At 50.4% G+C, this 25,729-nt stretch overlaps 1 protein-coding gene and 1 long non-coding RNA gene across 3 annotated transcripts in view; both read left to right on the top strand.

Annotated features, from left to right (window-relative positions):
* The window catches only part of LOC308057294, a 105,848-nt gene that overhangs the window by 22,564 nt on the left and 57,555 nt on the right, over window positions 1-25,729 (top strand). The gene's annotated exons all lie outside the window — the stretch shown is intronic.
* On the top strand, window positions 21,181-25,341 carry LOC308057295 (ribosome-binding protein 1-like). 2 transcript variants are annotated; one of them, XM_080411435.1, is made up of 5 exons: window positions 21,181-22,661; window positions 23,207-23,355; window positions 23,581-23,703; window positions 24,717-24,869; window positions 25,206-25,341. In XM_080411435.1, exons 1-5 carry the CDS (start codon window positions 22,274-22,276, stop codon window positions 25,326-25,328), a joined length of 936 nt encoding a protein of 311 aa, XP_080267561.1. In that variant the 5' UTR covers window positions 21,181-22,273; the 3' UTR covers window positions 25,329-25,341. The 2 variants fall into 2 exon arrangements, with proteins under 2 accessions (XP_080267561.1, XP_080267562.1); XM_080411436.1 differs by lacking the exon at window positions 23,581-23,703.

Below are 25,729 nucleotides of genomic sequence, written 5' to 3'. Positions count from 1 at the left end.
CCCAGGAGAGAGGGGAGGCTGCTGCAGCCCCCGCCCCGGCTGCGGCCAAGGAAGTGTGTTCCAGTGGGCACACGCGTGCCGAGCGGGCATGCCCACCGCACACACGTGTGCATGCAGTTCGGGTCAGCGCTAGGTTATGCGGTGTGCATACCCGCACAGGCAGGCAGAGGCAGCCCCCAGGCCCCGGTGCCTGTAAGCACGCTGCAGGGGGCTGCGCTTTTCCAGCCCCGGGTGGGCAGCGGGGCCCGGGGGGCAGCGATCTCCCTCGGGCTCTCGGCAGAGGAGCTCGGCAGCAGCCCGGGCTGCGAGAGGGGGGCGGCTCGGGGGGCGGGGGGCCACCCGGGGCGGGGTGCCACCCCTCCCGGCCGGCGGGCGGTCCGGCAGGCGGTGCCGCGGGCTGGAGCGACCCCGCCCGCCCCTCCCTCGGGGACAGCCGGCGGCTGGAACCCGGTCGCCGGCCCCCGCCCCCCTTCGCCGCGGTGCGCTCGCTGCGGGGTGCGCCGGCGGGGCCGCTGTGCCCGGGCCGCAGACCCCGCACGGCAGCCGGGGAGGGCTCCGCCGTCCCCCCCCGCCCTGCCCGGGGGCGGCTGCGGGAGCGGCGCGGGCGAGCCGGGGGAGCTGCGGGTGACGGGCGCCCCCCGAGCGGTTGCGGAGGACGGGAACGGCCGCGGCAGAGGCCGCGAGTGCGGCGTGAAGGTGCCGGTCAGCCGGAGCCGCCTCCCGCGGGGGGCCCGGGCTCGCTGCCGGGTCTCCGCGCGGTCGGGGCTGTCGCTGCCGAGGTTCGAGACGTTTCGCCGCCGCCCCTCGCCCCGGCACGCTCCTGCGACGGCGGCGCTGGCCGTGCCCGGCTCGGGGCAGGCGTTTGCCAGCCGGAGACCGGACCCCTTTTCGGGGAGAGGCCGGAGCGAGGCGGCGAGCGCCGGGGAGCGCGCAGGGAAGGGAGCGGGCAGCCCTCCGCAGGGGGCGAGCCCGGGGGCTGCGCTGCGGCTCCGCACTCGCGGCTCCACCTCAGCCGCAGGCAGCCCCCGCAGAGCCGCCCCCGGCCCCGCACCGCGCCGCGCCGCAGGCAGCCCCCGGCGCCCCGGGAGGCGCTGCGGACCGACGGCTTGCACATCGGTGGTCAGCAGAAGGCAGCTCTGCGCCTTAAGTGGCGACGTAGAGAAAAGATGTGTCTGCAGCGAAGCACAGGAGAGGGTCCGGAGGACAGAGCGTGTTGCAGGCGCTTGGCAGCACACGGCCTCGGGAGGGGGAACAGACGCCATGGGTCAAGCTGGGGCATAAGGTAAGCTCAAGGAGAACCAGTTGGTTAATGGGACCAAACAGAAATGACTTGAACTGTGCGTGAACACTTCAGTGAAACTAAAGACCGCTGTGCCTTTAAATGGGGACGAGGCTCGTAAGACCCAGTGAGGATTAAGTGTGACTAAAGGTCATCGTAAACGGTTTTTCCAGGTGTATAAAGTATTTTCCTGTCGCGACGAGCTGTGCTAGCTTTGTGGGTTTGCCCCCCAGCTCCCGTCCCCGCAGAGACGCGTGCCTGGTCCCTCGGCCGTGCGGGTGCTCGATGCGTTGCACGGCGGGCGACGGGATCCGGCCGTTCGACGGGAGCATCGGGTCCCGAGGAGACGGTCGCTGCCAGCCCCGGCCGGGCTCGGCGCTCGGAGGGGCTGCGCGACGTCCCGGTGTGACATGTCCCTTCCCGGGGCTCGGCCCCCGTCTGGGTGCGAGGGGGGTGGCGGCTCGGCGGGTGGCGGGCCTGCCGGGGTGGGAGATGCGGCTCCAGGTGCTTTGCCCGCCGGCCCGGACGGTGCTTTCGCCTCTCGTTACGCGTTCGGGGGAGGCAGGAGGGTCGCCGTTACCGTCAGCGAGCCCGTGCTGCCGCCGCTGCCCGGCGTCGGGGCTGTGTGGCATCCCGGGGTGGCGGGGATCGGAGCGATGCGCCTCGTCTTTGCAGGGTGCTGAGCTGCCCTTCCCCGGGGCCAGGGCTCGCTGCCGCTTCCAGCTGCACAGGATTTGGTCCCGCAGCCTCAGTGTGAGGGCTGGATTTTCGCGAAACGAGGAGGAGCTGCTGGCACCTTCTGTACTGACGGGCGGCTTGATTTCTTGCTGTGCTTTTCGTACATCTTTAATAGCCCGGTGGAGTACAAATTGTAAAGGAAACTTCATACGCAGAGTTTTAGAGTTTGAAGAGAGATTATTCACCCTCTAGCTGTCCTGAGGTTTCACCTCTCTTCCTGGCAGGACTGATCTTCCAGTTAGAAGTGAAACAAGGTCAAATGGTTAAAAAAAAAGGCTTCCTTCTGTCAGGGCAAATCTAAATCAGTCATATTCCCAGGCACCAAAGTGTGTTGTGTAACAAATGGGAGTGCAAAGGTAAGCACGTAGCTTTGCGTGTGCGAGAGCAGTTGTGGGACTTCTCTGTAAGTTCTAACACCTTGCTCTTTGCGCTGTTCTTCTGCAAATTTGCCTGGATTTTAAGTATGGACAGAAGAGGGAGAGAACGAACATATGCCTTTGATTTGCTTAATAGAAAATATCTTGGCAGAAACACATGCTTGTGCTGTGTATTCTGTTAGAGTTTGGCTTTTTAAAATATTCATATGTTCTGTCTAATGAAAAGCTGATAGTATCTCCCATTCACCTAAGAATATGTTCAAACATAGCTTGAGATATGCTGCTAATCACGTTAAGAAAAATGTATAGCTTAATATCAAACTAGCTAAAGTGCTGTCACTGAGGAATATCTCGGTGCTTGTAAACTTTAATTTAAAGAGTGCTATGAGGCTGGATTACCCGATAACCAGTACAACTGGAACAGCAGTATACCCCCTCTTTTTTGAAGGAAGACTGTAGGTCGTTTTGAACAGCATGGAATCATAGAATCATTTAGGTTGGAAAAGTCCTTTAAGATCATTGAGTCCAGCCATTAACCTGACACTGCCAAGTCCATCACTAAACTGTGTCCTTGAGCACCACATCTACACATCTTTGAAATGCCTCCAGGGATGGTGAGGCCACCCTGAAACTTCCCTGGGCAGCTGGTTCCAGTCCTTGACAACCCTTTCAGTGAAGAATTTTCTCCTGAGGCCATTTCCTCTTGTCCTATCCCTTGTATCCTTGTTGGATCTGGTAGAAATGATCCCCTGATGGCAGTGTGTAAAGGATTAATTTAAGTTCCAGATTCTGGTTGCCTGGCATTAGCAAAAATAAAGCTTTTGTGTTATTTCTCTTAACAGTTAAAAATTAGATGCAGGAAAAATAAAGAGAAACACTAAGTACTGAATTCCCCCCCCCCCCCCCCCCCCCCCATTTACATTTTGGTAAGACAGAACTAATTTGCTCTCCTATCTGCTGTGCATCCTGGTGCTGAGCTAATCTTTTCTATGCCCTAGATTGTTATTAGCCTTGCTTGCTTATTACTGAAAGATTTACTTTCTAGGACTCCTTTTAATTCCATTTGCTCCTACGCTGCCTTTTGTCTTAAATGTTATTTTTTTGTAGTGTCCTTTGAAAGATTCTTGGCCTTTTCTAACCCGGGACAAATTTATAGTAGCCTGATGGAGTTTTCCTAATCATTAATGATCTTCCCAGCAGGATATGTTCTTTGTCTTCTTCCTAACATGATTCAGGACACATTCTGTTTTAAAGTGCCCTTACCCTTGAACCATTGTGCTGGGATTTAGTGTATTAACCCAAACTCTAGTAGATGTTTCTTGAGGCTTTCTGTGTCACTTTGCACAGCACTCATAAGATACCTGCTGTCAAAGTGCTTGCATTTTAGTAATAACACCTTGGCATTGTTAAAGTAAGTATGTTTAAATTTTCCTTTGGCCGACTCATCTGTTTTAATTCCTTCAGTATTCAGATTTCTTCTGAGACAGGTGGAGGAAAGGAGCACTTGTTCTTTACAGAGGATGAAATAGCAGAAATAAATGTGTAAATAGGCATGACCATTAGGCCATTAGGGGTGTTTCTATGGGTATGTCTGCTATGCCCAGAATGGTGTAAGAACAGTAATCCGCTTTGCAAATTTGGCTGTATGACCATATCACTATGTTTAGAGGTGCAGGCATCAATAGATGCAAGTGTTTTCACAGAATTAAGAAAACCATCTTGTCCATGCAGACCAGCCATAAATGATGCACAGACAGAACAAAAAATGATAGGAAAAAAAAAATGTCTTTTTTAGACCCATATGAGTAAATAGAGTATTCTGTGCTGTCCTGTACACACGTGTGTGTACATGTATTTGTAGCCAGTGAGTCATGGCTCCTAAGCCTGATTTAAAAACTGAATGGGTTCATTATAATCCCCCCCCCCCCCCCAATATATATATCTGAGGAATCAATCTAATGTGCTTTACTAAATGAACATGTGAAAGTGCTTACCAGGGGTAAACCTGGGGACTCTACATATTTCTCTCTTTTTCCTCCAACAGAATGAAAACACCTTTGAGACAATAAAGGAGTTAGAGGAGGAGCCAGTGTGTCCCTTTCAGTCTTCTCTGTGTATCTGCGTGCACCGCTTCCCCTGTTTGGTTCCTGATCTAGACGGGAAGGACAGGGAGGGTGTAAGGACACTGCAACTCTCAGGGAGAAGATCGGCTTTTGTGCCGGCTTCAGCCAGTTCTGAGCTCTTTGGGGCTTAAATCTCCCAGAATGGGTGTGATGTTGAGTTGTCTACTCCAGGGCAAATGGAGAGGAGGAGGGGCGCCTGGAGGGAGGACCACTGGCTCAGGGGACACCCTGAGCATCAGAAGTTGTTGGAACCACTGATGACTAGAGCTGTGACCAGGGGGGACCTCTCAGATTTCTCTGCATGTGGTACCCCAGTTGCTGGGACGTACATTAAGCAGAGATTGTGCGGTGTGGTGGGAGGGTGACTTGCTTTGCAAAGGGGGAGCTCAGGCCAAACCCCTGCCAGGCAGGTAGAACTACAGATCCTCCCTGTGCTTCGCGTTCACCTTGCCTATGACAACGTGCCACAGAAAAGCTGAGCACAGCCCTTTGCTGACGCCCAGCAGCTTGTGCTCCCTGCTGTGCCCCTCTGAAATGTTTTGGTTGATCGTCATTTCATGGAGAGCTTTATTGTCCCCACAGCCAGGGCTACTGCAGCAGTAGCAAACCAGGGCTTCTAGTTACTCCCCGACACCTGCCTTCCTCCCCCTCTGCATCTCCCCAGCTCTCACAGAGGAGGGGTTGCCAGTGGTGCCTTCTTCAGGCAGGGCACATCTGCAGTTTTCATTGAATACCCTCCTTTCCTTTGAAAGCCCTGCCTCCTTCTGGCGGGTGGGGTTTGCTCATTTCCATGGGCGCTTTTGCAGGTGGTGGTGACATGGGGAGGAAAGGGACATACAGTGCTGGAGGTAAAGAGCCGCTGCGCGTCTGTTTACACCGTGTTTGTACAGCTGAGGTGGATACAAATCGGGGGTGGCTTTGCTGGAGAACTTTGCCAGGGATATAACTGACCGCCTGTTTGGGAGTCCCAGAGCAGCACGTTCGGTACCAGGAGATCGCTGCACTGCCTGCCCTTGCCGTTGCTGTTGCGCATGCGGCAGTAAATACCTCCTCTGCACAAAACTGAGTCCGGGTAGAGTCCATGGAGACAGTTTTGGTAAGAGTCCCAGGTGCTGCAGAAAAGCAGTCTGAGGTCTCAGCTGAGCTGTACTGCTTCAGAAGGGAGATTAGCCATAGATAGGTACGTGCTTTCTTTCTCAAAGAGGGGAAGGATGGTGTGGGATAGTCCTTTGCTCGGTGGTCCTGTGGGCGTGTGCACTGGAGAGGAGCCATCACAGGCCACCTCTTCCTGAGCAAGCCACCACTGTGGGAGGCACTGAGATGCTCAGCAGAGGCAGTTTAGGAGCGACAGGGGTGGCTGGTGATCTGTCCCGCTGCTTGGAGGTAATCCCCTCCATACAACCCTGAGATGCAACGTACCCAGCTAGAAGGAATCCCAGAAGAGATGGACAAAAAGATGAACACGTGCAGGTATTGCTCCCCAGTAACATGCGAAAAAATTCATCAGCAGTACATATCCTGGCATGTATCCGTTCGTATGGAAGGTGAATATTTATGGGTTTTAGTGTAAGTCAAAACTTGTTGGGCAGTCTGTTTTGCCTTGGAACAAAACCATACAATTAAATGTTGCGAAGCAACCCGTGTTTCAAATCCGTGGACAAGGTGAAATGCCATGTGCATGAGAGCGTTTCTCATCAGCGCGGATCTTTGCTGTCTCTAAAGCAGTGCAGGCTGGGGCTGTGGGTGCTACTGGAGATACGCAGCCCGCCTGCACTGCAGGAAGGTCATTCTGGTCTGACTGTCAGATGGAGCTGTATGTTGTACAATATTGTACGTGTTGTGCCAAGCTTTCTGCAGGTAAAGAAAGAAGCAGTCATGTGTTTGACAACAGCAATCATAGGTAATGCTGTGAAGAAATTCAGGGAAAATCTGCGGCGCATGGGATTTTGACTACAACCAAGCTGTAGTTCTGACTTGTCTTGGTCACTTTAATTAGTAATGTGTCATTAATTTAAAAATAACCGGTGCAGTTAAAGAGCATGGGTGTTGGTCAGAAATGCCTGGTTTCTCATGTGTAAATTCACCAAGTCAGACGCACTGATGCAAGTGCCTGGATGAATGGGTAAAACAGGGCTGGGCTAGCCAGGGTTGGCACGGGCAGCGTGTGCAACATGTAGTTGTTTAGGCAATAGCTCTAATTCAGAGTTATGATGGAGGTGCTGAATGTGCTTGGTTTTGAAAGCACGCAGTGTTCGTTAGCTTCAATGGAAACTGCAGGATCCTGCTGTCCAAATCAATGAAACTGTGAGATACAATCCACTGTTCAGGAAAGTCAGAATATGTTTTTAAGGAAGTCTCTGTTGGGAGGTAAAACCGCTGCTGAAGCAATAGCAGCGATGGAGCGTGTGTAAAAGAGCCTAGGGAGACCTGCAGCCTTCTGGAGCCAGGCGGAATATTTAGGTTTGCATGACGCCGTCCAGCTTTCCCCTAGCACTGCTGTGAATTGTCGCGCCTCATCTGGAAGCAGCAGGCAGGGAAATAGGGAAGTGATTCTCCCTTCCCAGCCCTGAGGAGGAATGTGGCCTCTAGAAATGCTGAGGCACTTGGTACTTTATGCAGTAGGATTTGCACGTGTATTTTGCCAGAGATACCGAGGCTAGAAAAACGTGGCAAGCAATCATTCTGTGTTCAAGACACCCATCGTTATAAATTATACATATAAGCACTTTTCAGCTGCAACGCTAGGACTCCTGGAATAAAGAGGGTTTTAACACCAGCTGCTTCCCTTTGAACTGGTGGAAATTAAGTGTCAGGATTACCTGCTCCTCTGCTGTCAGACAAATGGCGTGTGAAGTGAGTTGGGAGGAGGTGTGAAGATGCACAAAAAGCTAGGTGAGCTGAAGACGACCAGATGTCAGGTTTACAATCTGCATTATCTGTGCTCCCGGGAGCTTGGGAGCCCAAGCCTGTGTGCCACCTCCTCCCGGGTGGGCTTCCTAGTGAGAGGATCCTTAGCCCGAGTGGGGCGGCTGTGGTTTGTCTGTGAACCTGTGGGCAAGGGTCAGGAGGCAGAGGAGAGCCTGATGGGCAAGAGCCCGTTTGTCATGTCAGAAACAGATGGTCCCTGTGTGAGGCCACGTGACACCAGCCCCCCGGTTCCCGTGAGAGTTGCCCCCCTGAACGCAAAGTGCCAGGGCCGGGAAGGCTGGGCTGGGGCTCGGGCTGGGGCTGTGTGGGAGTTTGTGTCAGTCCGTGAGTGACCTCTCCCTGCCCCTCGCCTTCCCAGCCCGGCCTGAAACGGGTTTTGCTCGCCTGTTGCGCGCTGTAAGAACCACTGGGTGCTGGGGGAGCAGGGAAGCAATGGCAGCCGCTCTCATGTAACCCACCCGCTGTCACCCTGGGATGTGCCATGTTATGTCAGCGTCACTTCAGTCTGTGAGCAGCAACTGAAATACCGACAGGGAAGGGAGAAGAAACCCAGGGTGTAACTTCTGGAGAGCAGCCGATAGCACTTGTGCTCTGTTTGTCTTGTTCCATGTCAGTAATACATTTATATAACTTTTCATAGTGATTTTTTTTCCTTTTCTACAAGATCTCTTCTACAGGATCTGTATCGCAATGTCTGGAAGTAAAATTCAGTTTCCCAGCAACGTCAGTGGGTCTTCTGGTCAGGCATATGTTGTCAGGGCAGCAGTTTGACTGAAATACTCTGTCTAGATCCATGTCTAGAGACATATTTGTGTCGTGCAAGGAATAAAGCTGGGGTCTTCAAGATTTCAAGCCTGTGACTTTGTTGTTCATGATTTTCTGTGCACAACACATAGGGAAACTGAAATTGCTGGAGGAATACTGTGTGGCGCACGGTGTGTCAGAGATACAGAGGTGTATATCTGCGTATGAGAGAGAGAGAGAGGTTGTGCATGTTTAAGAAACAGGAATGGCCTATTTGTGACCATATGTAGTGATTTCCAGCAAATTTCCCTTATACATTAAAAGGTATAATGCCCTGGAAGAAAGGAATTCACCCAGATGCATCTTAAATCTGCATTATGATAATTTTCTCTCTAGGAGTACACAAATTTGAGGGGATGTTTTATTTTGTGTTAAGATTTTTGTCACAAGTAGGATGATTCAAGATGCACTCTAGGTGTAAGTAAGTAGTATTAAGTCATGCTGGTTATAAAAATGTGTGGTTTTTCACTGCAGGTGAGAACTCAGGATCTACCCTTCATATGTCATCATCAGCTGAAAAAGAAGACATGAAGGACATGAAGGATGAATATTGTGGGGTGTGGGTATGTAAACCCAAATATTTTGGATTGCAGTCTGATTCAGTAAGCTGTATTGCACATTTGGCAGTCAGTGAATAATGCTGAAGGGAGAGTCCTGTAGGTGAAGGCTGTGTTTACAGTCTGAAGTAAAGTTGGATACAGTCTTCTTATGGTGGGGTTAAATCCTTGTCACTATGTCGGATGCTTGCTGTTACACTGATTTGTTTTCCGTTGGTTTGCTTACATTTTGAGGGGTGTTTTTCCTCTTGTGCACTGCTGAGAAACAGTGCGGCCAAATGCGGGTTTTTTGCCTGTGCAAAACGCACGTTCAAGTGAAGAGGGAGATTTGTCTATAATATGCTGATCTGTTTGATTAAACATGCCGGTCTTCCTCTTTTTAAGACAAAGGTCAAAGAGAACACCTTGAAATGTGGTGACCTTTCTGATGCTTCCCCAGCCTCTGCAAAGTATGCTCTTGTTTGGCCACGTGGAGTGTTTGAAAAGGGTTTTCTCAGAGGGTATCCTAGAGGGGAATAAGGCAGGCGTCCTGCTTGTGGCGGGCGTGCGGGGCAGGGCTGCACAGCGGGGTCTGGCGTCCTCTGGAACACCCGAAGGGACAGCGTAGCAAATGATTTCCACCCCAGAGCCGGGCATCACGAGAGAGGGACGTGCCTAATTCTAGCAGGCAAAGCGCAGGGCTTAAGCCCGTTGCAAGGTGGTAGTAGTTGGCCAGTGAGCTTGGGAAGGGGGAGGGTGAGACAGGTGGTGTCTGGCTGAGGTGCTCCTTCCCTCTTGTGAGCGGAGGGGTCTTTGCCGCGGGAGAACAGGGCCTGGCTGACAAGAGAGGAGCGTGACGGTCTCAGCCCGCTGGGACACCAAGGCTGCAGGCCCTCTTCAGGAGGCACCACGAGGGGAAGGGGCGTGTGGGCAGGACTGTGACACGGGGCAGAAGCCGTCGGAGCTGTTGAGAAACAGAGCGTGGGGACAGGGACTTGAGGGGGCTGGGTAGGGTTAAGGCGTGGTGCGGTTTTCCTGCGAACTTGGGTTCCTGATTCCTGGGATGAGGGCAGGAGCAGGCAGGTTTCCCTAATAAATCCTTTCCTTTGCACCTTGGAGCGGAATTTATTATTTCTGAAGCTTGGGTGAAGAAATAATCCTCCCTTAGCCAGTTCTCTGTGTGGTGAACGGTAAGAAGCTTGTCATGTTCGTTCCCGTTGGGTTAGCTTAGGTGGCCGGGGACTGTACAATGCCAGACGGTAGAACGTGATGGAGGGAGGAGGGTGGGTGAGAAAAATGTTGGCAGTTTAATGAAAAATGGTATTAAAGCAATAAGCCGTGAAAAATAAACATGCTCTGTGACAAATGCCAGCAGTTACAGCAAGCAAGCAGGCTAAAAGGTAAAAGCAACCCTAATGCCTAGGCAAACCTAACCCAAGAAACCGCTGTCTCTGAGTCCTTCTCTTGTTAAGAAGATGGTGTGCAGTGAACCTTTCATTTAGTGTCCCTTGATTGTTCTTATAAAAATGGCTTTCAAAATGCCTTATTTCTATTATATGATGAGTTTGCAACAGAAATTGCATAGATTAACTGTAATATTTTTTTTCTTGATAATCTTTCTGTCTGTACCTGTTTACTTAAGGATAAATGTATTGTAGAAACTATCAACTTGATAGAAAAAACAGCACATGAAAATCACACTGATAAGGCAGAAATTTCACAGCAGAAATTTCACAGCAGAAAATGAGGAATTGCACAGTGCTGACAAGCAGTTAAGTCCAAAACCTTGGGAAGAAAGATATGCAAGAATTTGGGTTGAAAATGAGAAGGGGGAATTGAAAACAAGTTTTAAAAATGTTACAGCAGAGCTAAAGCAGCTGCTTGGTGAAATTAATGAAACTGGGAAAACGACTTCCCTTGCGGAAGAAATGTCAGAAGATGGCTTCAGTGCTGAATTGAAGAGTTCTCATGTTGTTTCATCTCATGCAACAGAATCAAGTAACAACTTAGAAAGTAAAGGTGAATTTGGAGATACTAAACTTATGCTAGGTGGAAAAGTACCCAAAATGGAAACTGTAATCCGAGTCTTGGTTTCCTTTCTGATCAAGATAACTTGAAATGCAAATATGGAAGATACGTGGAGTACAGATGAAGAAGATTGCACAAACAATATCAGTGATACAAAGATGCCTCTAGCAAAAGGAGAGAGAGAGAGAAAAAAATTGCCTCCTATGGAAATGGAAGAGAATGAAACTGGAAGTAGTAGATATGCAGTGGGAGGTCCTGAATACTCCCTGAGATACAGCTTTAAAACAAGTCTTTTGGATGACATTTCTAATATTATTCCTAAAATAAGACCAGTTTCTACACGTGATGAAAATGCACTTTTTGTAACAGAGGAAACTTGGAAAAGACTCTGGATTTAGTGATGATTTTCCCAGGGACTGCTTTATTAACAACAAAATAGGAGAAACAGAAATGGAAAGTCTTTTTGCAAATGCTCAGCAATCATGTGTCATGCTGAAAAGGAATCTTGATGAAGAACTAAAACAAGATACGGGAAGATTTAAGGGTAAGGTAGGAATGCTGCAAATAGTATTCCTGGCTTTGGAGAAAGAGAAGGTACAGCTGCCAAAAGAGGTAGTTCACCTGCTACTCTTTATTCTTTAATCTCACTCCGGATCAATGGTCCTGTTCACTTTAGCTATTTGTCATGAAGGGGAAGATGCTTCCTACAAATTGGGTTTTGTTCTAATGGAAATAGGTGACTTGTGAATAAAGAGGGCAGTGGAGAGTTGTCTTTTCCCCATTTTTGGGAAACAGAATGCATTATTGTTCCAGTTTAACAGTAGGTGGCACTGGGTTCCAGTGCAAGTAGTTATCTCTTCATTGCCATAAAAAGAAATCCGTACAATTCTATCGGTTCTGATTCTGAATCAAAGAATGAAAATAGCTTCTGAACAGGGTCTTGACTAATAATTCATGTGCTGTGATATCTGCGTGGTGTGTCTTCATTGCCTTTCACTAAAATTCCTCTTTCCTGTGAAACCAGTTGTGCTTGTGTGTTTGGGATCTTTTTTTTTCTTTCCTCCCCTTGTTCAGGGAGCAGTAGCCCAGCACAGTTCCACTTGATTTTTTTCTGGTGGTGTTACAACGAACATTGTTCAGTCCTCCTAACTCTTTGTCCATCAGTAATGCTTTCCCTTTTTTGTTGTTCATGTTTTAAGAGACACTATTGTTTTCTTTCTAAGGGCTGTATTTTTGTTATGTCCTTCATGATGAGTGAAATCAAAGTACTTTCAATGGCATAATACACTTTGTAGTGTAATTTTGTGAAAATGCTTCTCTATGAATTACAAAAAAGATTTCATTTTATATTATTTCAGAGGTAAACCCTGAATTAATCAATCTTGGATGTGGTGTTTCTGTCTTCTAGAAATACGTGAAGCTTAACTTTGTTTTTATAGGTTGAGAAGGAAAAAAGCAGACAGAGATGTTCAAAAGTGCAGGCTGTGGCAAAACAGGAATGTGTTGATAAATTAAATAACATCACTAATTAGCAAATGAAACAAAAGATTACTGTAAGGAAGAATGACTGAAAATGGAGAATGAAAACACGGTAGAAGAAAAAGACAAAAAGAGTTTTTCATCTGGGGAGAGCTCAAAATGATTAAAATGCCAATGAAAGGGTAAGCTAAGGAAATAATCTCTAATTCTTATTTTAGTACTATGTAAGTGTCTTAGGTTTTCTAGTATTGTAGTAGTTGAAGTAGTTTCCTTAGTGGTGAAAGCCATAGTGAGTAGTCCACTGCTTCTCAAAAAGTGAAGAAAATTGTGGATAACTGGCTAGCTGAAAAGGGTCACATAGACATAGTCCAGCTGGCTGGACAAAAATGCACATCACTCTCAGCTTATCTGAAGTACAGCAAAATACACTGTCTTTGGCTGTTTTTGTTACACAATGACAGGAAGATTTTGGTGGGAAAAGAATGTTGCAGGTGGGAACAGAAAACTACGGAAGAGAAACTAGGGGCGGACTTGGTATTTAGGCAACTAACCAATAATGAGCTTAACTTTTGTAATATGTATGAGCTAATTATAACAAGGCATAAAAGGTGACTGTAAGGGACAATAAACGAAGTCTGCTGATCACTCATATTGAGTGACTGTGTCTTCCCTCCGTCGCGACAAATGGCGCCCGAACAGGGACCCTAGAGAGGTCTGAACCTGCGAGCCACGGTTCGACGGAGATTCGGGTACCGGTCCTGAAAGCAGCGCAGGAGGTGGCAGGGCACAGTCCCCGCGCCCGGGAGCACCTACAGAGGGTCCCGCCGGCCACGCGTCGCCGAAGTCTCGCAAAGGCTGCAGCAGCGCTGACGAAGGTGTGGAGAGACAAGCGACGTACGATTCGCTCATATGCTTTTTAGAAAAGCGGAGCGTGCAGGACATAGATTGTAAAAAGGAATTACCCGGGTTATTAGCGTATGGGATAGCATCCGGGACCCCACGGCAGCGGCGAGCGGCGGCGCAGCCCGGCAGGCCCCTTCCCGGCCGCGGTTTCTCTCCAAGGCGGCAGCCCCCCCCCCCCCCCCCCCCCCCCCTCCGATCGTCGCCATGGCGATGCAAGCGGCCAAGCGAGCTAACATCTGGCTGCCCCCAGAGGTCAATCGGATCCTCTATATTCGGAACCTGCCGTATAAAATCACAGCGGAGGAAATGTACGATATGTTTGGGAAATACGGACCTATTCGACAAATCAGAGTTGGAAACACTCCTGAAACAAGAGGAACAGCTTAAGCTTCTCAAGGAAAAATACGGAATTGATTACAAGCCCACAAAAAAAAAAAAAAAAGAAAAAAAAGAAAAAAAAAGTGCTTCAGATGTCACCTACAAGAAATGGGTTTCTGCTTTGAACTAGCAAACATCTCTGTGCTTAAAGAGAAGCCTTTTTGCCTTGATGGAGATAATCTATTCTGTATTCTGTATTTATGCTGTATTCTGAATGTGGAAATTGGTTGGGACTAGGAGGCTGGCTTAAAGGCATTTTGCAAACGGGATTATTATTTTTGATCATTATTGTAATAATAGTTTTTTAATCAAAACCAGCCAAAATTATTTGTAAGCATTAGGCATATCTGAAGAGAATGCCTTTATTTGAATCAGCAGTTAAGGTGTAGTTTAGTCTGATGCTGTGGTTTTATCTGCTCCTGGTGAATTTTTGAAGTGATGAAATCAGAGATAAAAGGTATACTAAGAGTTACAAGGTAATAAGGTAATAATCTAAGTAAGGGTGCTGTCTTTTATATCTACAAGTGCAATATGCTTTTATGTAGCAGAGAGAAACTTTAACAATAATGTTACTTGAGCGAGATGTGCATGTGACAACTTGGGAAAATGGATATCACAACTGGAGTGCAACAGTGTTTCTATGTCTGGCAGAGTGAAATCTTTCAAGACCTGAGTTTAGACAGTCTAAAATAAATTGTTAGTATTCAGAAAACCCATCTTAAACCTCTTTTGCTTACATAGTGTTATGGAAGTCAACTGCTATTGTAGAGAATTAATGATTTTTTAATACATATTAACAAATACTACTATTTTAACTTGAGGCAGTTAAGTGAGAAATACTCACGTGTAGCATTTGAGGGAATGTCAGCATAAATCGCACTTACAGTAAGACTGCATTTTTAATTACTGTACTCGTTAAGATTCGATGATGCCATAAGGCTAAGGCCTTTTATCACAGATTGGTTCTGAACTAAAAGGTGTGTGCACACGTAGATATGCACATTTGTGTTATTTTCCTTAATTGGCTACAAAATAATATAATTAGGTTGGGGACTAGATCTTGGGAATTTGTCTATTATACTGTTTGTTAAGGAACGTGCATAACACACAGTACCCATGTAGGCTTGGCTTGTGGCATAGTTGTCAAATTTAGCATAGACATTCAGACAGATAAGCATGGTACTCTTCTTGTGTGTATCACCTACAAGCCATTATGGCTTAGTGTGTAAATCTGTATGTAACTGTTGAAAAATCCACTTATGAATGTATATAGCTTAGAACTAATTTTTTTCCCTTTGTTAATTCTTTGATATCAATGAGGTATTCTTCAGAAAATGTATGGACTGGTTGGTTGCATAAGGGCAGTTGTTATTTGGACAGAAAATTGTTAATGGTCAGGGATTTTCCACTAAAATATTTGCAAATATTCCTAGTCAAACATCAGTTTGGTTTCTTTTTGGGTTTTGAGCTTGCATTAGTCCATGTTCAGAACTTCAAAATTACCTTTGAAGTTTTAAAACTTTTTATATCACTGGAACAGAAAGAGCATCTAAAGTAAAGCTTCAAGCTAACTTTATTTTTCAAGTATTTTGTGAATTATACTTCTGAACTGAGATTTTATAAGTTGGCTGTGTATTTTCCTGTGTTAAAACACTGTTATTGAAAATGGTCAACCAAGCCTATGTCGCCCAAAATAAAAATGGGGGAATTGTGGATAACTGGCTAGCTGAAAAAGTTCATAGACATAGTCCAGCTGGCTGGACAAAAATGCACATCGCTCTCAGCTTATCTGAAGTACAGCAAAATACACTGTCTTTGGCTGTCCTTGTTACACAATAACAGGAAGATTTTGGTGGGAAAAGAATGTTGCAGGTGGGAACAGAAAACTACAGAAGAGAAACTAGGGGCGGACTTGGTATTTAGGCAACTAACCAATAATGAGCTTAACTTTTGTAATATGTATGAGCTAATTATAACAAGGCATAAAAGGTGACTGTAAGGGACAATAAACAAAGTCTGCTGATCACTCATATTGAGTGACTGTGTCTTCCCTCCGTCCCAACAGAAAATTTCTTTTTAGAAAACACTAAGCTCATGATGGAGGTTCAAATTTATTGCCTGCTCTAAAAAAAAGAAAAAAAAAAAAAACATCCAAATTCCTGTGATTTCCTTGTCAATACTGAGGCAAAATGCATCTTCAAAACCAGAAAGAAAAGCAGACTGGAAAAAGCAGTTATTTTTGTAGGAAATGGCCACCTAGAAAAGAAAAGTAGGAACTTGCAGTTTGCTACTACTCCCTTTTCTAGGTGATTTTAGTGATCTCCATGCAGTTGGTGTTTTCCTTTTCATTAAGTTAATAAGCCCTTTGTCAGGAGAGGGTGAATTGAAGAATCAGTCAGCAATACGCAGGCGAGCGGAGGTTATCTTTATTCGGCAGCGCTGGGTGCATGGGGGATCGCTCCGCCAAAGTCATGCACCCCGAGGGGACTTTTCGGTCCCCCCTTTATACAAGCTACTCAGACTTATTCATTAGTTTTCCAAGAAATGGTTTACATATTCCTTACAGTTCTGAGAATTCATTTACATATCTCGTGCCTGCGCAATGTCCTTGAGGAGTTGTCTCTGGGCAGACTCTATTCCTCGGTGGCCATGTTTAAAGTCTTTGTCTTCGCCACGTTGCGTGTGCAACAGGAATCTAAGACAAAATGTCCCTTCTGAAGATAACCAACCCAAGGACTTAGCAGTCTGTGCATCCGTCATGTGGCAATAAGGGTCCTCGGACATCTCCCGACTTTTAACTAAACGTAGGTGCGTCACCCTTTAGATAAGTGGTACAGCATTCACTGTTCAGAGTTCCCGTTGTTTGTCAGGCAGCACCAGTCCCGCTGTGTCACCACATTTCCTTCTCGACCTGGACTTTGGACAGAGACCAGTCCTGCAGACACCTCGGCAAGGAGGAGCCCTTGATGAGGACGACGACGATGAGCCGCTTTTGGGTGAGCTCAGAGCTGACTGAAACACAAGCGAAAAGCCCCAGCTCAAACCAGGCTGCTTTGCTTTTCTCAAAAGTCACAAAGCTTCGCTCTGGTGGGTCTCTTTGCATCAGAAACCCTTGTGCTCCCAACGCTGTGACCTGTGTGGGTGCCAAGTCAGAGCAGTCCGTCACCGCCTGCCTTTGAATTCAAGGTTTGAACCGCACAGTGTGGCCAGAGTGGGCACATGCTGCGAGAGGTCACGGACCATCATTTCCCTGGCCCTGCGGCTAAGCCAGCGCAGCCCGCTGCTGTGCCGGGAGCGGTGGGGACAGTGCCGCTCTGTCCCCACACAGCTGCCCAGAGCTCAGGGGAGGGGGCGGCCTGGAAGCGCCTGGGCTCCAGCGGCCGGCCAGAGAAAGCCCCCCGCCCCGTTCTCACAGGGGAAGTGACTGACATGTGCAGGGTTTCTCCTGCTCGGACTGCAACAAGTTTCCCAGGAAGCTCCCCAAGGCGTGGACATTTGGGTCTGAAGCCCCCCGGGCCGAGAGCAGGCGCTGCCAGGGAGCTAGAGCCCGCGGCAGGCTGGCCGTCACTCAGCAGGCAGGTGAACCTGCTTCCCCGCGCCCCGCTCCATCCACCTCCACCAGCTCTTACTTCCAGCCTGCTCCCCCCACCCCGTACCCCCATCCTTTCTCCCGTGCGGCAGCTGCAGCAGGCACTTACCAGCCTCCCGAGCCCCCGGCTGACGCGGGGCACTGGCACGCTCAGCCGGCAGCGCTGGCCCCGCTGCAGGAGGGCTAATCCGCAGGCTGCAGAGGAATCACTCACTGACCCAGGGAAGGGAAAGCCCATTTATTTAGGCTACTTGAATTTGGCACGCACAGAACATATCCCAGTAACGCACGGGAGGCTAAGGGGTTTGTTTTGTTTTTTTCTTGTTTCTTCTTCTCTACAGACATACAGGAAAACTCTATGCAACTCCCATGTACACACTGCGCAAAGGAACAGCTTTAAGCAACCACCGGTGAAACGTGGAAGCCTTTTAAGATCTCTGGAGCTGGCACAGGAATGCTCTCTACCCCCCATACAAAAGGCATTTCAATTTCAGGTCAGACTGTCTAGGTGATATTTCCATGCATTTCTACAGAAGTAAAGAAGCTAACAGACAAAAAGCCCAGATTGAGCCATATTAGTCAGGCTGATTGGTTCTACCAAGTTAGATCAATAGTAATTATGAACAAACGGACCAAGTGACCAAAGCCTGGGGCTGAGAATACCACTTTTTGAGATGAGGTTTCTTTTCACTGTACTACCCATAGAACTGGAGAGCTCTGATAGAAGTATCTGCATTTGTAGAAGCCTCAGAAGCATCTGACCCGCTAGTAAGTGTGTATTAGAGAAACGAAGGTAGTTCTAAATTAAACTATGTCAACAGAAAAGTAGTTGATAGAATCCCTCAGGCTGAAGGAGAACTCAAGGCACTTCATAACAAGAACATTGAACCTCTAGGACAAGGGAACCTTTAAATATTATTACCGCACCGTGAGTTTACAAGAGTGGATTAGGACTATTTCTCCAGAAAAAATGTGTCTATTTTATGTCTGTTTCACTTCAGGATTAGCCTTTATTAGTACTGCTCTGCAACTGCTAGCACTAAGAATTTAAGCCAGTTTTTGTGCCAACAGGTTGTTTTAGCCTAACTTTCACTACAGGTTTTCAGTTTTGTATTAAGTGGTTACAGGGGAAACTGTTTCTGACTTTGGCCATTTGACCAGCAGCCTCAAAAAGACTGACTGAATTTTGCTTTTTACAACTCAGAAAATTAGAACAGGCACCAGTTTGTTCTCACACCCCCACCCCCACCCCCCTTTCACCCCATGATACATTGACACTTTGCAGTGTTGGACCAACATTTTTGGAGACCTTTAGCGTTAATCCATTGGGGACAGTACTGGGCTGCTGGACAACCAATGCAAATATTAATAAACCAAGAGAAATCCTTAGATTTGATTTGTTGAGGGTCATTTGTACGTACGAGCTACATCTCCAAAATGTACTTTATTCTACCAGACAGCTTCCCTGCAGTTAGTGAAACCCTTGCCTAGAGTGGTTGCTTTACATAACTGATCTATTAAAACATGGAATGCCTGTAGAGTTGTGGCACTGCATGACATTTACACGGGACTTGCTTCAAAAGCTACGACCAGGGAGCCTCCTGGCTTCTCAGCAATGCAAGCTCGGGTCAGGTCCTCTGGCCCATTTGCTTGGCATTCATGCTTTATGCCTAAAAAAAGAGGCAAAACACTCAATAATGCGGTATTCCAGCATGCTAGTAATCAATGAAATGTACTTGGTAGTAACATTAGAAGAGGCAATCGGGTCACCAAGCAGGTAAGCCCTGCCTTAGCTTAGGCATTTGGATGGTTTTCTCTGACGTGTGTCAGAGCAGACATCTGGCTACACGCCAAATAGCAATGCAGAAATACCGGGGAGAACGTTTTCACTACATCCGTGCTCAGACTGTTCCCCTTTTCACTGCAGGCTCTCTCAGGAGCGCATCTCTCCTTTCTAGGGCTACCCTGGGTATGGCGGGTGAGGAAGCTACACGCAGGCAGGCTCCAATGGCTGACTCAGCTCCTGCTGGCTCTGGAGAGGTGGGTGAAAGAATCAGAGTGAGAATCTGGGCTGTAGAGACCAGAAAGGCTTTGCTGCTCCAAGGGGTCAACAATGGATTCTTTTTTTGGAGATCAGGGAGCCCAAACCAAGCCTGTCTGATGTGGAGAAAAGCTGAATTTCTTCAGGATTTCTTTTTTTTTTTTAACTTCCACCTGTGCAGCGCAGCCTCCCTGGCTAGTTCCAGTCCACTGGCCAGCTGTCGTGTGAAGGCTGGCACTGCTGCACAACGATCCTGTCTGTCTGGCAGGCTGCAAGATTTTGGCCCAGTGCAGCAGGAGGAACTGAAGGGGGTCAGCGCTCCCTGGCTACAAGCCAGGCCGACTGAGCATGAAATCTCTGAATGCTGCAGCAAGATGTTTACTCCTTGGTTAACGGTGTCTGACAGGCTGAACAGAACTTTGCTTCTCCACGTGGAGATGCAATGCCTTTTGAAATGAGTAATCACAACCACATCCCTAAATCAAGCGCATTGTTAATTACTACTGTTGCACAGGGTGTTTGAGATCGTGTCTTTCAACAGACACAGGCTTGAACGTCCTCTGCCACAGCAGCAGCTCTAGAAGGAATCTAATGGTTTCTAGCCTGTATGGTGCAGATGTGCTGCTCTGCATGGTACAGCTATGGTGTCACAGACACTGCAAAACCTGCTCTTGTCCTGCGCACAGTTCTAGTGCCTCTAAAATTCAGTCAGACAGTGTAAGTTTTAGCCAGAGCTCGTTTGAGCTGCATCACAGGGCATTTCACTTGCGAAGTTCTCATCTCTCACTAGTATCTCAAAAACCCCAGCCATCCACAACCAAAAACCAAAGGCCAGTCCAGCATCCAGCTGCTTTGGAAGGTGGCGGGAGCAGCTGACGGGGCTGGAGAGCATTTTCCAGCAGTCAGTGATGCCCTTGCCCTAAGCTGGAGTGGCGAATTTTGATCTAAGTCTGACACGGAGGCAGTGTGAGGTCAGCAGCTCTGTTGGTACCAGCGCATTGTTGGGGTTGCTAGGTGAGGAATGCAGGGCGCTCAGCTCCGCCCCGGTCAGCTCCGGGGCACATTGGTCTGGCCCTAAAGCCAGCAGAAGGACGTGGGTACATGTTCTCTGGACCCTCGTTTCTGTTTCCTGCCAGGAAGAGGAAATCCATCCCTTTTCACCCTGCAGGTTAGGAATAATCCCTCTGTCCCGATGGGGACTATCCCAAAGTGATGCTGCGTTGTCAGGAGGGAGGGGGCTGGCACCAGCTGTGCTGGGATGGAGCCGGCTGAGGCCGCTGAAATCCCAAACGACCGGGACGGACCTGGGGTAGCGAAGCCTGTAGTATCAGCTGGGATCTCGCGCAGTGCCCTGGTGTAGAAAGTTGGTCCTGCCGGGGGAGGCTGGTTCCAGCTGGCGTTGGCAGCCTGCCTGCCTGCCGGCTCTCTGCTGCTTTGTCTGGGATGCTTGGCGAGGCGGGCAGGGAGAGCTGGGCTGCTGATTGAAACAGCCCTCAACAACCCCCCTGGGGGCTGGAGACGATGTTTCCATTGCACTGTCACCCCCTGGCTGCACCAGTGCAGATTCGGCTGTGAGTGAGTTTGCCGCTGTCGGCTGTGAGAAAGGGAAAGGCTCTGGGGTCTCTCCCTGTGAGCACTGAGGTTTTGAAAAGATGCTGATCTCCTTAGTTTTATTTTTGCCTCCTCCCTTTCCAGCCACTCCCTCCGTCCCCAGTCACAACCTCTTAAAGAAGAAATTCAATGATGTTTACAGTTAAGCACGGGGATGGGAACTTCTGATAGCCGAGGGCTTGATGCATTGATCACGAGAAAGCGCAGCCTGGCACCTCCTGGGGAGTGCCCCTGCGCAGATGAACTGCCTGACTGCAGCATCGGGGGGGTTGTGAGCCACGTGGAGGTGATGCCCATGGGGGAAATGCACGAGTGGGACAGCGGGGAAGAGACTGGCTTCCAGACTTGGGACGGGGTTCGGTTGGCGATTAAGAAGAGTGGAGGCAGCAGCATCTTCCTCCGCATGGGGCTGCACCCTGCCTGCCAGGTCTCAGAGCAGGCAGTACAGTCTCCGTTGCGGCTCCGTGTGTTATGGGTGGAGAACCTGAGCGTGGAGAGGAGGGTGGGAACGGATGCCCGCCAGTTAACAGCAGAGGTGGAAAGAGAAGCACCACATCCAGTGCTCCCTTTGCAAGTCTTGTTTCTTCCTGTGGGCATCTGCTGGGGAGATGAGATGGTTAATGACCATGCTTTTGCTTTTTTTTGGCTTGAACTTAGGCCTTTTCCTGGTGTTTGCATTGCGAGGAGATGGTAGCGTCTTGGTTCTCTGTGTGGCGTCTGTAGCATCATTGCTGGGATGGTTCTCATCACTGGAGGCTGGGAGCAGCGACCCAGTGGGATGTGGTCACTGTGTGTCCTCCCTGCCAGGCTGGGCAGTGGCCAGCAGTGCCGCAGGGTGCGGGTGGCAAAGGGAGGCGGCCAGGGCTGTTGCAAAGCTGGGGAAAGCTCTCCCGTGCATGCTTTCCCTTTCCAGGGAGGTGTCCTATTCCAAAGCTGAGACCCTGGATGCACTTCCACCTGCGCCTGGGTGCAGAGATAAGGCCAGGTGGCCCAGGGAGAGCCCAGGTCTTGGCCAAACTGCACCAGGCAGTCTGGAAACGGGCTCTCTTACTGCCGCAGGGCTGCAGGTATTGCCCAGGGTCGTGCAAAAGCGTCCCATTGGACATGTCATGGGCACTTTGCTCATGGCTGTCTCTGATTGCATCCCTGCTTTTTTCTTCCCCCTCTTTGGTTCTTCTGGAGCTTGCTGCAGCCAGCGCAAGCAGCCCCTGCGGTGTGGCTGGAGCACCGTGCGCAGGCAGCACAGCAGAAGAGCGCAAACCTGGGAGGGGGCGGGGGGTGTCAGCAGGTTGCCCACACCAGAGGTGTGTGAATCCTGAGCACTTTTTGGAGCGTAGTGCCATTTGGAAACACAGATGGACATAGGAAACTCGCTGCTCACAGAGAGGCCGTTGCGCCTCTTTGTTTTCCCCACTAACTGTTGTTCTGGTGTCTTGCAGGCACAGAAGAATAAGGCAGGATGGATGTCTATGACCCTCAGATGCTGAATGTTATGCTCTGTGGAGGTTTGATGGTGGTATCGGCCATCGGGATCTTCCTGGTGCTCACCTTCATGGAGAAGGTCCTCCGTCCTTGTGAGGAAGCCTTGGCCAAGCAAGGCAAAGGGCATAAGAAGACTCAGCAGAAGGAAAAAGAGAAAAAGAAGAAAGAGGAAGCTGTTGAGAAAAAAGGAAAAGGAAAGAAAAATCAAGAGAAACCTAATGGACGGGTCCCAGAGGCACACCAAAGTGCTCCAGTGGTCAGCTCTGTCACCATAAAGAAAAGCAATGTTCTTCCAGCCCATGAGGAGCAGAAGCATAATGGACCTGTCAAGAAGGCGGCTGCATCCAAGAAGAAGAGCGAGCCAGGTAAGGCCAAGTTCCTCTGCATATATCCCCGTCGGGTAAGCCAGCAGAGGGATCGGAGAAGGGCTGGAGTCATCTCGTTCCCTTAGCAAAGAGCTGGAACGAACCTGCCTGGTGAAAGGCAGGAGATGACCTTGCTGCTCTGCATCACTGGCACCGCTGCGTGGAGCGACAGTCCCCCAGCGAGGCTGTGTCACGATGGAGTCCAGCTTCTGATGCCCACCATGTCTCTGCTCCCTGGCTTTAGCAAAGCGTGCCCAGCTCCGTCTGGAATCGCTCAGTGTGATGGAGGGTGGTGGCAGGGTGGTGGGAGCAGTAGCAGAGCCAGGCAGAGGTGGCAGCTGGCTCAGGGAACGCTTGTCTGTGGTGGGCGCCGTCCCCAGCGCTCGTCACATTGCTTTCAGTTAGAGAGGTATCAAACTTGGCTGTGGACATCTGGGCGGTTGCTGGCGTGAAATGGCAGTTATGGGGTTGGAGTCAACTGAGGTGATGCTACTCAGCCCTGCCGTTGGCTCGAGCGGTCCCAACCCCTCCTCTCTCCTCCCCAGCACCTGCGGACTCGGATGGGCCCCTCTACCTGCCCTACAAGACGCTTGTGTCCACTGTCAGCAGCACGGTGTTCAGTGAGGGGGAGGCCCAGAGGCTCATCGAGATCCTGACGGAGAAAGCGGGCATCGTCCAGGACACCTGGCACACGGTAGGGCTGCCAGCAGCGTCGTGTCCACCAGGGCTGGGCCAAGCCTCCGGGGGTGCGGAGGGGCGAAGGCAGCCCGTTTTCGGGCAGGCTGTCCCCCGAGGGTCAGCCTTAGAGACGGGAGCTGAATTTTCCCCTGGAGCAGAGGGCAGGACCCTGTGCGTGTGGGGTGGAGGGGTTGGATGCGGAGGTGGTGGTCCCCGCTGATGTGCCACTCTGTGCCGGCAGGCCAAGCAGAAGGGTGACCCTGTCACTGTCCTGAAACGCCAGCTGGAGGAGAAGGAGAAGCAGCTCGCCACTGAGCAGGAGGCTGCAGCCGCTGCCAGAAACAAGGTGGAGGAGCTGAGTCAGGTAAGTGCCGCGCAGCCCTCCCAGCACCCCTGGCACAGGCTCTGCGCCTCACGGCTCGCCGTGTGCCTCCCTCTCCCCGCGTCTTACCCGCCCTTGGAGGTGAAGCCCAGGGGTTCTCTGGGCCCTTCATCCATTTGCTGTTTTCTCCCCGAAAAGGGGAGGAGATGCCCACCTGAGCTCCTCTCCTGGGCCTGATCCAGCCCGGGGAGGCACGTGCCCTGTTGGCAGCCGCAGCAGGAGCGGGCTAAAGCCGTGCCCGTAAGAGACTGCAGCTTTCTGCTGCTTTACGGAGGACAGTAAAGCCCTTCTCATCTCTTGCCAGAGCCCCTGAGCTGAGAAGGTGTTGAACAGTCCCTTTTTAAGGAGCCTGGTGCTATTTACAGCCCCCTTGCCTGACTCAGCCCCTTGCCTCCACCTCTTGTTGGGTGTTGAAGTCAGATCAGACCCCCGGCGCGTCGTGCTCAGCACCTCCTGCCCCGCAGCCGCCAGGACCCTACTGCAGCAGGTCCATCTGCCTGCAGGCAGGAGAGGAGAGGGCGAAGCCACCCTGTGCACTGAGTGCTGCGCTAAACCCCGGCCTGTGCAGGCAGCCCAGGGCAGCGGCACGGCATCACCCAGCCGGCCAAGAGAGCATCCCTGCCTTGGCAGGGGGCGGAGGGGGAGTCTGTGTTTCATTTGTGGGGGTGTTTTCTTTTTTTAGTTTTCCTGCTTTGCCGCAAACTTGATGTGATGATGTTGATCCTGGGGCCGGGGAGGGGAATAAAATTCCAGGCCATCACTCCTGTCTCTTAGCTGGCCCAATGTGGAACAACAGTGGCATCCAGTGGCCCCTGAGCCCAAAGCTTAATGCAGGAGGAAATGTAAGTGCGGACGGTGTAGCTGGGCCTGGGGGCAGCGCCGAAAGGGTTACACTTCTTAAAGTCTTCTGAGCTGGGAGGCCACTTGTTTCGAGTCCCCTTAAAGCAGGGAAGTTCCTAGGCTGAGGACTGACCGGGTGGCTTCTCTCCTCGAAGGAGCTGGCGGCCGAGCGGGCCAAGGCGACAACCCTGGAGGGCAAGCTGAAGGAGCAGCTGCTGGCCCGCGAGCAGGAGATGGCAGCGGTGCAGGCACGCATGCAGGCCAGCTACCAGGACCATGTCAGCGAAACGCAGCAGCTGCAGGGCAAGGTGAGCCCCACGCGGTGCTCTGCAGCTTCCTCCGCTGGCTGCCGGCTGGCCCTCGGTGGCAGCTGCCTGGTCTTTTGGAGAAGACCAAGGTGGACGAGGGGGCCAGAGCCTTGGGGAGGGGCGAGAGCCCCGCAGTGCTCCTGAGCCGTGGTGCTCACGCTAGAAGAGGGATGTGGGAGCATCCTCACGGGATGCAGCAGCCGCAGGGGCTGTCAGCATCAGCAGACACCTCGCTGTGGCTTCCTTGCCAGTCCCTCTTGCCCATGGAGTGGGCTCCTCAGGGGAGAGCTGAGGGGCTGGCAGCGGCGGCATTAACCCCTGTTGGTCTCTCCCTAGATCCGCACCCTGCAGGAGCAGCTGGAGAATGGCCCCGACACGCAGCTGGCTCTCCTGCAGCAGGAGAACTCCATCCTGAGTGATGCCTTCTGCCAGATCAGAAGTCAGATGGAGAGCAAGTAAGACTAGGGGTGGGGGTGGGGGTGAGAGCCTGGGGCCGCCCTCTGGCAAGCCCTGGCCCTAAGTTTCCCAGCCATGAGAAGAGACCCCCAAACAGCCCTGACTGATTCCCGTTCTTCACCCTTTCCATCTTTTGTAGCTCTTTTCCCATGCACAGTTGATTCTCCTTACCACCCTTGTATTCTCCCATGCCAGCAGCCTGCTGCTTCTCCTTGGACATTGTCTGTCTTCCTTTGGGGATTCTGAGCTGTTCACCTTGGGAATGCCTGCCAAGGTCAGCAATACCATTGAAGCACTGACTCCCTTTGTTATCTGTAGTGTCCTGCAGTTCCTTATGCTGTTACCTTGCCAGAGGCACCACACGGCAGGGTGAGCCATGTCCATGCACATATCAAAAGCTGGCG

This window comes from Falco punctatus (assembly GCF_963210335.1).
Source record: "Falco punctatus genome assembly, contig: scaffold_76, whole genome shotgun sequence".
NCBI classification, from domain to species: domain Eukaryota; kingdom Metazoa; phylum Chordata; class Aves; order Falconiformes; family Falconidae; genus Falco; species Falco punctatus.
This window is presented reverse-complemented; position numbering and strand designations above follow the sequence as displayed.

Excerpts from the sequence above, each read along its gene's own strand:
- LOC308057295 (XM_080411435.1), top strand. The coding sequence starts at position 22,274 with ATGGATGTCTATGACCCTCAGATGCTGAATGTTATGCTCTGTGGAGGT. Across the intron at positions 22,662-23,206 it reads CAAGAAGAAGAGCGAGCCAG|CACCTGCGGACTCGGATGGG; the intron begins GTAAGGCCAAGT and ends TCTCCTCCCCAG. Across the intron at positions 23,356-23,580 it reads TCCAGGACACCTGGCACACG|GCCAAGCAGAAGGGTGACCC; the intron begins GTAGGGCTGCCA and ends CTGTGCCGGCAG.